The sequence below is a fragment of the Corvus kubaryi genome, unplaced genomic scaffold, assembly GCF_017639235.1.
Source record: "Corvus kubaryi isolate FWS band 111438036 unplaced genomic scaffold, C.kubaryi_AGA036_p1.0 37300, whole genome shotgun sequence".
Classification (NCBI taxonomy): domain Eukaryota; kingdom Metazoa; phylum Chordata; class Aves; order Passeriformes; family Corvidae; genus Corvus; species Corvus kubaryi.
Genome location: NW_024581093.1, coordinates 15,301,655 through 15,319,256, shown reverse-complemented (window position 1 = coordinate 15,319,256; position 17,602 = coordinate 15,301,655). Strand labels below are relative to the sequence as shown.

General features: G+C 42.2%; 1 protein-coding gene across 4 annotated transcripts in view; it reads right to left on the bottom strand.

The window, feature by feature from the left end:
* ADAMTS18 (ADAM metallopeptidase with thrombospondin type 1 motif 18) overlaps nt 1-17,553 on the bottom strand; it is a 77,192-nt gene extending 59,639 nt beyond the window's left edge. For 2 of the 4 annotated variants that reach the window (XM_042027634.1, XM_042027638.1), the window contains exons 1-3: nt 17,300-17,553; nt 17,114-17,192; nt 14,927-15,243 (exon numbers count right to left, since the gene is read on the bottom strand). In XM_042027634.1, the coding sequence (XP_041883568.1) occupies nt 14,927-15,243; nt 17,114-17,192; nt 17,300-17,452 (549 nt within the window). In that variant the 5' untranslated portion in view covers nt 17,453-17,553. The remainder of the gene's footprint in view (nt 1-14,926; nt 15,244-17,113; nt 17,193-17,299) is intronic. The other 2 variants (XM_042027635.1, XM_042027637.1) reach the window with 2 other exon arrangements.
* Between the last annotated feature and the right edge of the window lie 49 nt (nt 17,554-17,602).

Below are 17,602 nucleotides of genomic sequence, written 5' to 3'. Positions count from 1 at the left end.
AAGTGCTTCCACCTTCCCCACTCTAAGCTGCAGCGCCAGCCTTCAGGATGCCACCCCACAGGCAGAGCTGTGATCCAGGGACCAGCTGCACTGAGCACAGAGACTCAGAGCACAGCCAGGTGTGTGCCACCTCACAGGGCTCCCAGCTGGCCAATTCCCTGCTCAAAGACAACATCCCCAACATGGCTCTGCCCCTCAGCACACCCTTGGACAGGCTCGTGCCAGGTGGCCTCACTTACAGGGGCAACACTGCTGACCAGAAACACACAGTACATCCAGCTGTGGAAGGCTGGGAGGTTTGCTCCTCACTGGGAATTCCTGTGCTATGAGGCTTCCTACTTTTCACGTGCCTTTAGAGAAAGGGTGTTACTTGGTGTCATGGGTTTAAGCCCAGCTGGAGATGAAACTCCACACAGCTACTCCCTCAACCACCCCCCTCTGCACCCCATTGCATCAGGGTGGCATCACTGTGAAAGGCAGAGCAGGGAAGAATCAGTGTCATCCCCTGTTCTTTTGCTGTAGTAATCTCTTTGAAGCAGAACAGCAGCCTAGGTGTGTCTGAATCTCTTCTCACCACCAAGAAAAGGTAAAAAGGTAAAACCTTGACTGAATTCACACAATTAAACCCAAAATACAAGGCAGCAGCATCCCAGAAAGCCACCAAGTTGAAACAAGACCTCATCCTTTTCTCAGTTTTCCATAACATTAAGAAACCTGCACAATGGCAACTCCACGTAACGCTTCCATGACCATACAAACACCCTCAGCATCCAGAGCTTCATTTACACGGGCATCTGAATAGGCATTTACTAAGATAAATGTAGTAACTTAAATTCCATGTCATGAAAAAGCCTCATATTTGCAGGTGCTGTTTACAGTCACAAAACCTGCCTTCACTATATCATGCTGCTAAGTGAGTCCAGAGAGTCTCTGTTTTCCTCCTTGTAGCCAAATGCCACCAATCTGCACTGCTCAGCCATTCTACACCCACCCTGGGCCTGCTTTGAAGTTGTGCACTCATTCACTCCTCTCCCACAAATTAGCCTCAGCTTCTATTTTAAGAGAATGATGCCCAAAGGTGAGCATGCTGTAACTGCTCTGCTGGAGTAAATTAAAAACTTTTCTAGTCTGTAACAAATTGAGCCAGGTTTCCTGCTTTTAATAATATTATAAACGAAAGTTCGATGAGAAATATTTTTCAGTACTATTTTCTAAATCTCTGTAGTAGAAATAACTGTGATGACATGCAAAACCCACCACAAAGAGGTCCTGGTTTGGTCTAAAATAAAACATAATGCCACAACTGTCTTAAAATGGGCACAGAAATACTACCTTAATATTGGTCCAGGTCATGGCAAGGTGACATCAATCCAGTCTTCAACCCAATGCATCAATTTACATCTCCTGACATCCTGTTTGTGACAAGGTCAGAGCCCAACACATAAGTCTAAACCAGTATTTGGAGTGTTAACCAATAGCTTCCAGGTATTCAGACTTGTACCCCCTGAACACACCTGCAGAATTAAACTGGTCATGAAAGATTACACTGATTTTGCCACCACCAGACTTTAGTACAAGCATCTGAATTATGCAGCTGTTTAGCAGGGATGAGTCTTAAAAACCAGTGAAAAAAAGACAGTGTGAGAGCATTTACTTGTCTTTTCATTAAAGAAATCAGTTCAACTATGTGTTATGTCAGCAAACACCATTTGCCAGGGGTTTCATGAAACGGCATTTCTTCACAAAAACATCTTGACAGTAGAGTGTTTTCAGCACAATACCTTACCTATCAGGCTTTCAAAATAAAGTCTGTGGAGCAAAGCTCGAAGTAACCCTGGATGTTCTCTAAGATCTCAGGAAACAGGAAAATTTAAGTGGCAAAGGGAACATAGTGTCTGAAAACAACTTTTTAGTCTATGAGATATTCTTTATATTAAATTGGTCCAAGATATTCAGATATCTACTGCACAGATGTTGCCACTATGTTAAACACTACAGGCCTTCTGACTGAAATAAAGATGCGGTGAAGACAAGGGAGATACTTATTGACAGCTCAGCACATTGCTAAGTTATAAAGGGATGGTAAAAAAAGAAAAAATTGTATCAGCAGAAGATTTAGGAGGCAAAATTTCCTAAGCAGCCTGACCTTCTTTCTGCAATGAATCTACTGAACAGCAGGTTAAGCAAAGGTCAGGTTAAGCATAGGTGAAGAAAAAAGCTCCAAGAAGAGGAATGTGCTGCCTGGGTTAAAGAGGCTCTGGGACATCAGGGGAGCGTGTGAGAGCCACAGACACTCCAGTCTCCAATGGAGCTCCTACTCCCAGGGCCTGAGAGTGCTCTCTGCTCCATCCTGGCACCACAGGGCACAGGACCTGAGCTGACTCCACACCACAGCCAGCAGTGACAGAAGTGCTGAAGAGCTCAGCTGCTCTGGAGCCCTTACCTAGGAATCAGGACACACTTGCTCTGCTGAGTACTGCATGAGTCAAATAGTTAGTACATCAAAGCACCCAACTCCCAAAACAAGAGATAATTTGTCTGCTTTCATAGGCAAGAACTAGAAAAGTGAACATGAAAAGTGATAAATGTGGCCCTCCCACTCCAAGCCTCTCTGAAGCTCCGTGTGACCTGCACAGCTTCTGAGTTATCATAATCAGATGATGTCTGCTCTGCTGGAGCCTGTCCTCAACCCCCATCCCTCACTGGCATATTCCCTGACTTTTCCCCAAAATATCTGGCTGCTCAGTGGCCTCTAAAGGGGCACTGCCTGCCCCAAGACCACTGGATGATGGTAGTCCAGCACTCTTCGTGCCTCCACACTTTCCTATGGGAGGTTCCAGTGCTTCGGGAGCTGAAGCGCAACCCTGCCACTTCCCAGTGTGAATTTGCCCAGCTTAACACATCTGACCAAAGAGTGACTGCTCCTGCAATCCATCCAGATCATCAGTCAGTCCCTCCACCTTTTCTTCTTTCCAGGTGGTAATGCAAACAGAGGAAAAGCCAGAAGGAGCTCTTGTGAAACATTTCCTCTCTTCACAGCATGTTACACTACACACTCCTCCCACTGCAGAAAACCAGCAGTGTTAATGTGCTAGGGAAGTAAATTAGGCACAAATAGCACCATGGGGAACTTAAATATTTTGAGTGTTTACCATATAATCAGGAAATGCCCACCCTCTTTATCTGTTAGGAACAAGGAAACCGAAAGCTTTGTAATTTTAAACTGCCCATCAGTTGCTGTGAATCAGTCAGGCATCTTGCTGGGGAGAGGTAGCACACACAGGAACACTGGCAAGATAAGAGAGGGTTGAAGCTACACTCCCCATCCTGTCGGAATAGTTTCAGCCCAAGATTCCACATTTGATCACCGCTCTCCAGGGCTTCTCTTTATACACCTCCACTGAGCCCCTCAAAAGGGCTCAAATAGGACACTGAACTTTCATCGTTTTTCAGATTATTTTTACTAATTCTTACAAACTTCACCAATCTGAAATAAATTTGCAAATACATTTTACAAAATACTTTACAGATTTGCAGTGAATTCTCCTTTAACATATTTCAACAAATAATGAAGGAAGTCATGAGAGACTCATTCATATACATCCTCCACGTTATAATTCCTTGCAATAAACCAATACCCCTCCACTTACTACAAAAATTGAAGGCAAACTACAACTACCTTGTCTTTAAAATGCAAGTCCTCTCCTAAAAGAAGCATGAAAGTGTTGCTTTAAATCATAATAATAATGATTGAACAAGTTATTGAACAGCAAAAGACACTACAGCCATAAAGAGCATTGCCTTGTGCAGCTTTATAGAAAAACAAATATATTCAGATTTCAGAGCCAATGGATGCTGAATTGCACTGTCCTTTGCAAGATAAGGACTTAATAAAGAATAGGCACCAATTCAGTGCATTGGTATGGGAAATTATGTATAGATATATAAATTCCTCTTCCTTTTATTGGCAATTAGGTCCAAATGCTAAGCTGTCATTAAAGGATGTGGAATATCCATGGAGATATCTTGGAGCATATGGGCACCATTCTGAGCAGGCTGATGGTGGGCAGGAAACATTCCCAATGGGAAATACTCCCCGTCTTCTGTTAATCCTAGCACAGGAGTAGGGCTATGGAGGCAGAACAACCTTGGCTATGCACAAATGCTGGTTTGAAGACATGCTGGAATGAAGACAGACCTTCATTCTGGGTGAGTAACATTTCCTTCTGTTTTGTTTCTCGCATTAGAGTGGGTTCCTGACTTTCCCAAACTGTAGTCTTTCAAATGACTAAATAAATCATGTGAACAGCCACAACAAAAAAATATACTATTCCCTCAGCCCTCGAGCTATTTGCAACTAATTTAGTGTTGTGGCACTGTTTGGTGCACCAGAAAGCTAATTTTCAAGAAATGCTTGGAAAATTACAACAAAAATAAACTTCTGATGGCACTATAACCCAAAAGCTGAGAACCTGTAAATAGAACCAGTGCAATACTCAAAGGCCAAGACCACAATCTGGCACACTGTTGTTCCTAGCTTCAACTGGTAATATACGGCAATATATCAGCTTCTCTCTGATTCAGCTGCTGGTCCAAATTGTCCTTTCCTTGGTATTTCATCTGTCCCACAGGCTGATGGAGAACACAAGCCTTTGTCACGACAGCACTATCCCGATGTTCAGGGCACATGGCACCACCTGCACCGTGTTCTGTCCTTGGGAGCACGCATGGCCTTCATTAAGTGAGACCTGCAGGGCTCTGTGCCTGGGGCAGCTCAAATGACCACCCAGCTCTCTCTGGTAAACACAGGAATCAATTAACCATTTCTGTAACATGCTCCCCTCTCTCCAATTACTCAGCTCCCCTACCATGAGCAGGAGATGAATGAGGTCTTGTCCCCTACAGGTGTTCTGTGATGACATCTGATAATATCCTTGCACATTTTCACAGCTCAAAACCTGCCAAGTCCATCTCCTGTCTACCAAGGACAACAGGCCTCAAAAGCTACTACTCTTTTACTCCCATCACCAGACTTGTCTTTGTTTAGGCCAAATAACCTCTTTACATTCACTAGCAGCTTTGAATTTTTGGTGGTCACTGCGCTTCCTTTACTCCTTCATTGTCAGGGTACTCTGGCAGCAGAGTGGAACGACAACACTTTGCACTGGGGCACTGAAACCTATCTGGAAATTGCAGGCACTGCTTGCCAAGCACTTGGGTGCGTTTTCTAGCAGCAGTAGCACCAGCTGATTCTCTGGGAAACTGTCTGAGCTCCCACCTTGTCTCACTCCCGGCTGTTCTGGTCTGAGCAGTCCATGAGAACAGCAAGGCTCAGCCTGCAGATGGGTTTTGCCCTTCAGCATGCTGTTTGCTGCCATCTAACTTCTGACTCAGGGAAATCTGATTATACAGCACCACCCTGGATTATGTCCAACATGTGTTTTGGGGTCCGCCAGGAGCAACAGACATGTTTCACTTTCTCGATGAGCCAGTGGTGCCTCCCCTTTTCAAAATATCTTTCTAAACCAAACAGCAATTGCAGCAGTGTATCCCAAAAAAGTGGTGTGCCTACTGGCTCAAGGGCCAAGATGATGTAGGAAGGAATAAAAGACACCTCTCCCAAGGCCAGGTTCAGATCCAAAGCAGCCAGCATAAAACTTTTTACTCACCACAAGAAGCTTTAGATAAAGCCCATTAACCACTAAACACCTGCGAATGGGAGTGGACCATACTGGGCTGCAGCCATCAGTAGACATCAGCAGCTCACTGCTGTCTCAGCCTGGAAATTATATTTTTTCTGCCCCTTTGCTCAAGTTTTTGCTCCTTGGGACAGGATAACAATCCAATCACCAGTATGTGATGTCAGTAGTGTAAAAAAATTATCCATATGGCCTCCAGCATGAATGAAGAGAACCAGCTGACAGAGAGAGCCTGGAGCTCCTGTTGTGGCAGACTGGTCTCCACAGTGGCTGCAGAGACATTTATTACAAACAACGAAACGTGGAGCAGACTAGAAGGAATTATTCCTTATCAGAAAAAGTAGCAAAAAAGTGCAAAAGTGACAGAACCAGTTTTATGGTCTATGCCATAATCATCCACACTAGATTGCAAAAAAAAAATCATCTCTGCCCTGTTATTATAAGACTGTTATTTTAACATTTAATTTCTATTTACATCTAACAAAGCAAGTAACAAATTTCTGTCTAGTGTTAACAAGAAATGACACTGGGTAGCCACATTTTTAGAGAAGTTTAAACTTTTTTGTCTGGTGCTGTGTTACAGCATTTATACCTATCCCTCACCATGATCAGCTTCTACTTTAACAGCAATATTAACTTGAAACATTTCTTGAGGTTTAGTCTAGCCTAACTCTAAGGCCTACTGTTTTGATGACTTCTTCCTAAAAAAAAAAGAATGAGTGTGTGGCATAAGACATGCCTGGTGAAGAAAGAATTATTTTTAAAATCTTTTCACTGAAGTACAATAATTTTCACAAAGAAAAAGAAAACCTGTTTTTAATTTCATGATTTTAAAAGAACTAATTATATTCTGGTGTTACATAAATTCTATATCTCATGGCAAGGAAACTGCAGGTCTGAAGAGTATTCCACGTTTCATTAGTTTGTGTACGCTGCCACAGAATGTAATATTACGTTCTTAAATTAGTCAGAAGCCACACTGTGCTGCAGAGTATAAAAACAAAAGTGAGGGCTCAAGCTAGGTCAAGCATATTTTGTATAGGTCCATTAAAAATCTCATTCCATTAATATTAATAAAGATGTTGAGACACAAAAGTCCTTCAATTAACATATATTAGGCAGGCAGGCACAAGCATTCAAGTGATCCCACTGTGAACAGCAAGAATCCAGCTCTCAAAGAATAAAGCCCCGAGAGTAGTGTGTACAGAGTGGGGCAGCCTGAAATGCAAATGCCCAGGGGAGTGAAAAGGCAACACCCCATTGTCTCTGCAAGCAAATATCACTTTATTGCCTCAGCTTCCTCTTCTATTAAGCAGGTTTGTGCTGGGCCTTGTTATTGCAGTAGGAATAACTTCAAGATCTATTATCTTTGTCATCAAACTTTTGTCTTTTACCAATTTTTGGCAGGAACTAGCTGGGCAGCCACATACGAGATTCAGCAAAAGGATTTTCATCTGACTGTGCAAGCTGTTTGCAGATTTCCCCAGCTTATGAACTTACACTCTAAAAAAAGAAATTAACTTGCATGTTCCAGAAATTACTCTGGACAATAACAGTTCCCACGGTACCAAGCTTCAACCATCAAGACTCATTCCCTTGCATCTGACCTGATTATTTGACATTTCTTCACCCTCATTCTTGGTGACTTCCGAGCACGATAAACAATAAAAGGTTACTGATGTCAAGCTATTGTGTGCCAGGATGTTGTTCTCATCTAACACAGAGTAGAGCCAGCACTGAAGCTTAATTAATACATGTTTGTAAATTGTGCTGAGCTGCAAGGCATTATGATTTCAGGTTTCTTCTGTAAATGTTTACCTCAGAGCTTTAGTCAATGCTCCACTGTCTGAACCCAAGATAAGTTCTGCTTCCATCAGCTATTCACATAGCTGGTCAAATCACTGTCAGAGCAAATCAATAGGAAATTCCTTTGGCATACTGTAATTTATGGTAGACCTGCAGCAACAGAATTGGGATTAAAATGGGATAAGAAAAGGCAAGAAAGAACCAACATTTCTGCTCCCAGTGACATGATCAAAAAGACAGAAGAAAACCTTGTTTGCGATGGAATTATCCATTAAAATTCAATTCAGATACCACTTCAGGGCTAGTCAGAGCCTTCCTAACACAAAATGAGTGGTTTTTAGGAAAAAAAAAAATTTGAATCTGGGTTTCAGCTGCTCAAACTCACTGTAGGTCCACTGCCAGCTCTCACTGCAGAGATAACTAAGTTTAACCCCTCTCCTGCCAGCCCACTGGGAGAAGACCATGACAAAGTGAGGCACACAGAGCTCCTGGAAAGTAGGTATTTTCTAGAAAATCCCTAGCAAGCTTTACCTCTGTAATTCAACAACAGTCCTAATGCTCAGGAGCAAATGAAATCAGATGCAAATAGCTCTGAAATGATCTTGAGGAACTGACTGATATATTATGGGCATCACCACCCTGGATGCCTTTGTCTTACATAGCTCCAGCTTTTATCTTGATCCATGGGCTGCAAATTTCCAAACCACAGGCCTTTAGACCTCTATCTTCTCTCCTGTTGCAGTCCTGGACAGCAGTCCCAGTGATCCTCTCTTTCAAAGAGTAAAGAACATGCTGTACATCAGGAAGACAAACCCATCCCTAAGAAGTTGCAAATTAGAAAACATTATCATAAATATCTTGTGGACTTAAACACAATACCACAACAAACAAAAACTTGAGGAGCCAAAACATTTGAGGGAGCTGGTGACAGAACTCCCAGGGACCATCCAGACTAGTTATGACTGAGCAGCCTACAGTGAATCAAAGTCAAGCTCCCAGCTGAGCACAAGTATGTCACAAAGCTGTCATCATGGTCAGGGCTCTGGTTCTGCAGAGAGAGTAAGGAGAGAATAAGCTTGGGGGAAAAGCAATGTTTAAGAACAGTTTTGATAGCACTATTTGCTCAAATTAAGTGGATTGTGTGGGAGCCAGGGCACAACTAAGACACTGCGGTGCTTCCCCCTCCTCTGCCGTGTGTCAGGTACAGATCTCCAGGAGTGGGCTGCTTGAGCTGGACTTGAACTCCAGTTCCACAGACTGTCATTGTGTTTTGGGTAAACAAAAGCCTTTACACAGCAGGTCTGCCAACCTGGTATCTTCCTCAAACACTTCTGAAGTGGAGCAAGGAAAGGGGAAAGACAGAAATAAAACCTTGTTTAGGTTAATTAGTGACTAAAAGCTGCTATTAGTTATTGAATTCTGCCTCTAAAAAGAGAGCTATTTCTGATGTCCAGCAGTTCCCAGCTGTGCAGAAGAGAATACACTGCCTCTCAGCAGCAGAGATGGTATGGCCCACATGAAAATAGTGGCGCTGAAAATAAAAATCCTCACGACATCAAAGACATCCTGTTATGAAGGGGTCAGGTCTGTGCAGGCAGGTCATCCTCTCCTGACCCTCACGAGGGCATTTGTCTATAAGCTTCTCTCTAATGGACTAGGGAAAGTGTGGGAACTAGGTTTAGTGGAAAGGCTTTGCTACAGCAAGAAAAACGTTGATGTTTCACGCATAGATAGAGTCTATTTATTCCTTTGGAAGTGAAGATAAGACTGATGCTTAACAAGAAGGGCCAGGATGAACTGTCTCTGTACAAATGGATGGCTCCCTGCTTCTGGAAAACCACTCCAAGGGTGCAAGCAATGGTGCCCACAGCAGCCTGAAGTTTGGTTGGAAATACATCAATGAACCATTTCCATGCTCTGCTGGGAACTCAGCAATGACAGAGCAGGCACAAGGGACAGAGGACCAGCTCCTGTGGGCACTCAAGAGCTGTTGTGCAGCCACAGCCCACTGTGCTCAGTTTCCTCTATGTCCATTCCAGGTTTTTTAACATAAAACCAGGAAGAAACGCAATTTCTATTGCTTTTTCTGCCAAGCAGAAGCAAATTCTTTCTCATCATTAATCCTCTTTAATTCCATTTCTTACCTATCAGTAAGTGCCAAATCACCCAGGATAACACCGCCTTTTGTCTTTAGCAGAGCTAAAGACAGAGTTAAACAGAAAGCGTATCAGAGAGATATGGAGAAGGTTGATCAATAACCTAATCACACAATTCATCACCAGTCAGGTCCTTGCTGAGACCAGAAACACTGCCTTGTACTTTTCTAGTATAACCTAAAATATCCTCAAGGATATGACTATTTCCCATTGTCATCTCATTTTCCTGTAGAGATTTTTCTTATTTTCATATTTATCATACTATGGAGTAATGGAATAATAATGGAAAAATGTTCACCAAAACAGTGGACAAAAGGATGATCCTGTAATACACAGTTTGTGTTTTATAAAGGATGGAATACAAAGAAAATCATAGAACTCCCATGCAAAATGCTGTTCATGTTGTGCTGGTACAACGGCAGAAAATACAGGATTTGTGTATTGACTTCTGGGTGGACTAAAAACACCTTTAAGAATGAGAAAAATCACAAGCTCTGTACTTAGCTTCTCCTTAAGGTCCCACTAGGCCAAATTTTGTTCTATTTTTACAGCTGTCGATTTCTGAAGGACCCTCATGGCAAACAGCAATTATTATGTACTCTCACCAGCAGTCTGGCTCACTGAGTTTGATGGCAGTTTGTCTGCATAAGAACCTTGGGATTTGTCTCAACATATTTAATTGGACTTAAAGTGTGAGCTCTAGGAATAGGAGGCTGCTGTTAGCATCAACTTAAACAATGCTAATACCAGGTGCAACTAAATTACTACAAAGGTACATGAGTTGTCTGGTCTGCCTGCCTCTTAGGTGGTCAGACTGCATTAAGAAGCTTTAATTTTGTGGCTTCTTTGATACTTTGAGCAAAGCTTTGCCCTCAGACACACACACACCCACCCCCTCCACTGAATTAATACATCTCCTGTTTATCTCTCAGTGCTACATCTATAACCCTTCTTGTCTAGAATCCTCTGACAGCTCAACGAGTGAACATGATTCACCCCTCCCTCCTCTCTCCCTTCCCTTGACTAGACACTAATAAACATAACTCGAGAAAAGAGGAAGAGGCTCTTTCTAATGACAGATTCAACCACATCTTGCCAAAACCAGAGGAGGGCACCACTACTTCTAACTGAGGCACATAAATCGAAGGGAGAGAATGGCCCACACCCACCTCTGGTGTGAGCAGGTGCAGCCTCTCAGGAGATGCCAGGGCTAAACTTGGCCTGGATAATAAAACTGTGTATCATAGTTTTAAAGGACCTGAACTATTCCACTGAACTGTACTTGCTTTTTCTGACCCAAAATACACACACAATCTTCTGTGTGATGGAAGGGCAGGAGAGTTCCTTATGTCGTATAAGCAGTTCTCTCCCCTGGGCACACGTTTTGTACTTGCCCTAGACCCTCACCTGTGTCCTGTACCCCACAAATGCCGTATAACAAACCCCTCATTCATTAGGGTCACCAATTCCTATGTTGTGTATGGAATTATAAACTTGTTTGACTTTGCCAGAGTTCATGTTCACAAGGGGAATGTGACTTCTGCTCCCAAAAGCACAGCTATAAATTACTTTTGAGAATGTCTCTACAATACAACTGGAGATCTCTGAGGTTCTCTTGTATTCTGCCCTGATTTACTGTGTGACTGCAAACAACTCACTTTATACAGGAGATTCTGTACACACAAACCTAAGGTAAGGAGACAAAAACTGGCCTGTAAAGAGAGACAAACAACACACAGTGATACAGACTAGGAAGGCAGGAGTAAAACTTTTAGATATCATCATGGAAGTGGAGTTAAAGATGGTGAACCTACAACAGATCTCATTTTTAATGCAGATTAAATAGCACAAAGTGGATGAGAATGGGGAAAGAGGTAGGAATATACACAACCACACTGAGTATAAAAACAATTTCTTATTCCAACAGTGGCCAGCACCATCTCATTCAGAAAAACCTGAAAAACCATTGTAGTCTGTGGATTTGGTACAGTCTGCCTCCCAATGAGTTAGCTACAGGCAATTATAAGTAATAATAAATTGCTAAATGCTAATAGTAATAAAAATACAATTAGAATAAGTAAAAATTAGCTCAAATCAGGAATTTGGGAAAAAAAAGGTTGAATACGGGAAGAACAAACAGTTTGAATTGGAGAATGTAAACAGGGGATGAAGCAGCAAGACAAACCAGTAGCCTGGATATACCAACTGGGAGAGCACAAGGCACTGAAGGAAACTCCAAAAAGTCATGCAGGAATAACACAAGATGTTTATTACATCACTAATGAAAATCGGTGGGGAAAAAGTCAATTTTGCATTACTTTCTATTTGGGACACATTAAGATGATAAAAAGAGAAACTAGATTTGCATTTGCTAACATAAACAAACTCATTGTCCCAAAGTTGTAAGAGTTAAAAAATGACCTCTGAGAGTGAGAATGCATTAACAAAATCTGTGAAAAAATTATCATAACTTCTGTGGAAGGAATATATCATATTCTCCACAGAAGGTCCAGAACAGAGTTTTCATTTAAAAAACACGTAAAAGCACCATTTTTTGCTGTATAACGGATGCTCCAGCAACCAAAGGATGCTGACTGAAGCAGAAAAAGGGCAGAAGACAGAAAAAGGCAAGTTTCCAGTTGAAAGTCGAAGCACTTTGATGATGAAAAGAGGCAATACTCACAGTAAACTTGTGCACATTCTCCTGAAACTCTCACTTACTGTATTAGAGACTTGTTCAGATAAAGATCCAGTTCTGCCTTCTGACACACCAAGAAAATTGTGTTGACTGATGGAAACATTTGGTCTCAAATCAACAAATCAGCATAAAAACTTGGGGCCTTCCTGTCAACTAAGCCATTAAAATGTAATATACACACATCTCTTAACAGATCTAGACCAAAGCAACAAATTCTTGCTCCTTTCCAGTGTTATGTTAAGGTCATCCTGCCTAACAAACCATTTCATATAGACTCTCCCCAAAGTCTCCTCTGCAGGCACTGGCAGATAACAGACAGCTGAATGACTGAATACTCTAGGTCATCCAAAAAATTAGATCAAAGAGTCTCCATAGTCTATTGAAATGCAATTGCTTCCAAATCACATTGTGGTGTTCCAGGCTTGAAAGAATGGGTCACTGCAGCTTTATTGAAGAGAAGCTATTGCTAATGAAAGGAACAATGGAAAGATTAGTGCTACCAACCATATAGAAGAAACACCACTTTCGGTTTAATTGCAGTGAACAAAGCAAATAGGAAAGAAGGGCAACCAAGTGACAAAAGTAGTTGGTGAAAAAGGATATAGAAGCTATTCACAAGGTTCTCTTGATCAGAGCACAGCATCCAGACTTAACATATGATTACTGAATTTGGATCCCACTGAAAAGTGGGATGGGTGTCCTTACAGACAGCTGACAATATCTTTAAGAGGGCAGCCTTGTAAACTGAAAGACTCAGAATCCTGTTGGTAATTTGCCTGGGATTCATTAGGTGCACTGAAATTAATGGACGGATAGGGAGAGAAAGGAACAATTATACTTTGGCATACCTACCCTACAGGAGATTATTGTAAGTAAAGGTTTACTTCATTTACCAGTTTAAAACCACAATTTAAGGTAAAATCTATTGACTCTTGGAATGAATTTTTAAAAAAAAGATTCTATTTGTTGATAATCTAGGTACTTCCATAAGTTCGCTCATACCACAATATTTATTCTCTTTTGATCAGTTTCTGGATCTTTTCTAAGTGAAGCTTACCAGTCATAACAACCTCTGTGTCGAGACAGTGGTAAAAGATCCACTTCATTCTCAGTTAAGATCACCACATTCTGTTCCTCTGTGACCTGAGGCAGGCTTGAACCTTCCTTCTCCAGACAAGACTTGACAAGCCCAACTTCTCTTAGCTCAGAAAGCATGTTAAAAACCAAAACATGGCCAAACAGGGGAGATCTCCCAAACTGTACCTGCTGTGTGTAGGTAGAGCACTTCCCGTAGCAAAACCACAAAACACTGCAATGAGTGAAATGGGGTATTTTTCTGAGTAAATCTGGTAAAAGGTAGCAGTTGTGAACATGAGGCTTCCATGAAAACAACTAAGCACAATTGGTATTAACAGTTCACCATTACGAACACAACTTGAAAAGCAAAAGCAAGCTTCAATCCAGTTCCTGGCACCTGCTCCAAATTCACATTTACAACTGTTCGAATGAACTGTAAGATTCCTCTAACTTGCTGAGGGGGAAAAAAAAAAAAAATACAGCATTCAAAATATAACCCAGACCACTTCAACCAGTTATCAACAGCCCTTCCTAATGAACAGGCTTCTCAAGTCACTGATTCCAGTTTCAAAGGAAACACTGGCCGTCTCAAGTGCTCCTTCTTTGGTCCTGTCACACAGTTTAATAACCCTTAGAGACAAGTACCTTTGCAAAACAGATTTCCAGAAGGTGACCCAACATATCCTATGGACCTTTAGTCAACCACAAAGCACACAGATGACTTCATTTACTCCCCACTAAATGTCACTGCCTTCCTCTGCAGCCTTGCAAGTGCAAGGGATTAAGCCTAAAAAACATCCTGAACTATTAATTCTGCAGATGATTCTCCTAAATTGCATCAGTGAAGCCTTCTCTGCAGGCAATGAGCACTGTCAAACGTATTTTGAAAAAATCACCTGTGAATAATGATTTTTCATGAGCTTGGTTGACAGCCATAAATGGAAAATGCACAATGATAATATTTAACACATTCATAAGAGATCAACTCATCAAGACTTGTAAACCCAAATAAGGCTTGAATTATCAAAGGAAACAAAGGGAAATCAGTTCATAACTCCTGCCAAGATAGGAAATTCACCCTTCCTTAAAGTAGTTGACGAAGCTGGGTATAATATTTTTTCACAAGCTTCTGGATGGATTTTTTCCTTTATTCATAGCAGTTCACAAAGGCAGGAAGAACTTTTACTTAAGAGTGAGCAGAAATGTATAAACTATCACAAACTATAACAAATTGTTATGGCATTACTAGGACTACCAGCCAGTCTTCTGTTTTTTTCCTGAAAGACAGTCATCAAAAAATACAAAGGTTTTGATGCAGTTCATTGGCTATAGTGAAATCTCTTCTGTTAAATACAGTAGCAACTAGTGAGACTGGAAAAATCAGCAAATGGTGTACGGTATCCTGAATACTGTACAAATTACATACCTTCAGCTACTATTCCACATACGAAAATACTTTTAATGCTGATTTGTTTTAAATAGACACTTACCAAGCCTACACACGTAGATATTGCTACCGAAGAGGTGCTATCATTCCTTATAAATCCCTGGTAGAAACACTGTTCAATTTCATGTTCCTGAGAATTTGACACTCCATCTTTCCCGAGTACCTGGACAATAAAACTTTTGCTTAAAATGGTCGAAGGTTTAAGCTCTAAGTGAAGTTCCTGTCCAAATGCTGAAAATTTGTAGTGCAAGGAACTCTTTGAACTCTGAGTTGATCTCTTTCTCCTAGAACTGTGCAAAACATCATGTGAAATGTACGATCCGCTGGCATCCACTCTGACAGGTGTCACAAACACATAATCTGTAACGATAAAGAGTTGGCCATCAGCTCCTGCATCCCACAAACAAAGCACTCTGACACGGTACCACGCATTCCCTATGGCATGGAGCATTCCCTCGTTTTGGGGCTGGCTTGCAGGCTCTGTGTGTGTTGTCTCGCCTGCATAAATTCAGCCCCGTAAGTCACACAGGCTCCCAGCCTGTGTTTGTTTCCTTTGTGCCCCACTGAGAGGCACAGACTAACTAGCATAGCTGTGAACATTCCCACAACTGCTCCTCTGAAGACATTTGTCATCACCAGCAGATCTGTAGATTTTCCCCTCCCCCTGTATTAATTGCTGTCAAATGTGAAGGCCGCTCTGGTTTGAGAGGCTTTTCCCTTCCCTAAGAATGCAGCAAATATTGTATCACTGTAGGGGTAGCCACGACTGAGACTTTGCAGAACTGTACCACTTGTTCAAATGGATTAAAGGATTAATTTATTAATGCCTTAACTGAGTGAGACCTCATCTCTTTGTAGTGGCTTGATTAGACTGAGTTTCAAATTGTAACTGACCTTCAGCAAAAAGAGATTACAGCCTACCTAATAACCTTTAGTTAGCCATTGCTAATTGCATGTCAAGGAAGTTTATTGTTTTGGATAAAATATGAAAAAAAATTACAAAGCTATTTTTGAGAAGAAAACTGAGATCTACTCAGAACCACCTAAAAAAGGGGGGAAAGAGGCCATAATTCAGCTGGCTGTATAAGCAGGTACCTCACTTGCAGTACACTGCCACTGCTGTTGACCTAGCCATGCAGGGATTACCTGTGTCCTGGAACCAGGATCTGAATTTTAGCTGTTTCCTGAACTAGGATCTTTGCACCTATTTCTGGTTGCCTGAGCAGTTATGCTGAATAAACTGCTTCCCAACCCCATTTAATTTGTGAGCTGTGTTTCTCTGTGGATACTTAAGAGATGTCCATACACTTGGCAAAACAATTAATTCCTCTTCCTAAATTGAAATAACACCATTAAAAATAGAAGAAAAGCCCCTCCTTCTTGTGTTGTAACAGATGTTGCAAATACTCCCAATCAATCTCTTTCCCTGAATAGACTTTATTGGACACACGTTAGGCTGAACATGTAACCACTGATAGGTTGCTTTTCCTTAGACAGTGGAACAATACATCAAGAGCTTTCACTTTCCTCCAGTGGTGTTAATCAACGGCAGAAGTTGAGGACGCTAAGCAGGCTGGTGGCCAAAAAATGCAAGCAGCTGCTGGAGAGAGGGAATCCCCCAGTGAGCAGACTATAGGATGCAAGAGGGTTTTCCTTTCTGCACCCTGGTGTGGTTTTCTATTGTATTTTGTTTCTACTCACACACAATACAAAGCATAAACTGCACTTCAAAAGTCCCAAAGTCATCAGCATCTACGTGTTAGCCCCTGCAACCTGGGAACAAACAGCTCCTGAGCTCCCACTCACACAAGCTCTTTCTCTCCAGGTTTTTTTTCCCCTTAGCCTGCATTGCACAGCTTCTGCTCTCCCACACAAATCTTTTCATTACTTTTGTCTCACTGCTTCCACAACAGACACATGAGGTTTTGCTGTTGTGGCTACACACACATTCATCTTTTAATCGCACATGGAAACGTGGATGTATTTACCATCTCGTTCATTTGCTTTCCTGCTACATATTGTTCCTTTCAGCTTTAGCACACAGGGCTTAACAAATTAATCCCTGCCCATGGTTCACCATCCCACAGTAGCCAGCCTGCTTGCACTTTATGCTCCCCAAACACTGTGACTTCTTCCCTCTAAATATTCACTCCACCAAATTTAAAAAAAAAAAAAATAAAGCATCCATGCAAATGTTCACATACACAGACACAGAAAGAACTATACAAACCATGAGTCAATTCACTGATGCTGTCACTGGTTAAAGTTGCTGCATGAGACATGCAACAGAGGCAGCACAGCTGAAGGGTCTGCAAGAGAAAAAAAAATAAAAAAGAGAGAGAGAGAAAAGGAGTATTGGGCGAGATTTCCTTGACAAGGCAAGGCAGAAAGACAAGGCACCAGAAACCGCAGTAACCTGGTATGAAAGTACACTAGGCGACTGCAAAAGAAAGTGCTCTCGACCTGCCTTTACAGTGCTTCCGAGCCACGGGAGAGTCTGGAATTGCATGGAGCTGCCGCCGAGAATCGCAACAGGTAAAGTCCAGACGGCCAGCAGGAGACAGTCCATGTTCCGCCGCGCACCTGGCGGGTGCTACCTGCTCCCCGGAGCGTGCGGCGGGCGCGCCTGCCCGCCCCGCATGGTCACCTGGGCGCTGCCCCGCAGCCGCTGCGGCGGCCGGCGGAGCGCGGGGAGAGCGCCCAGGTGAGCGCGGCCCCG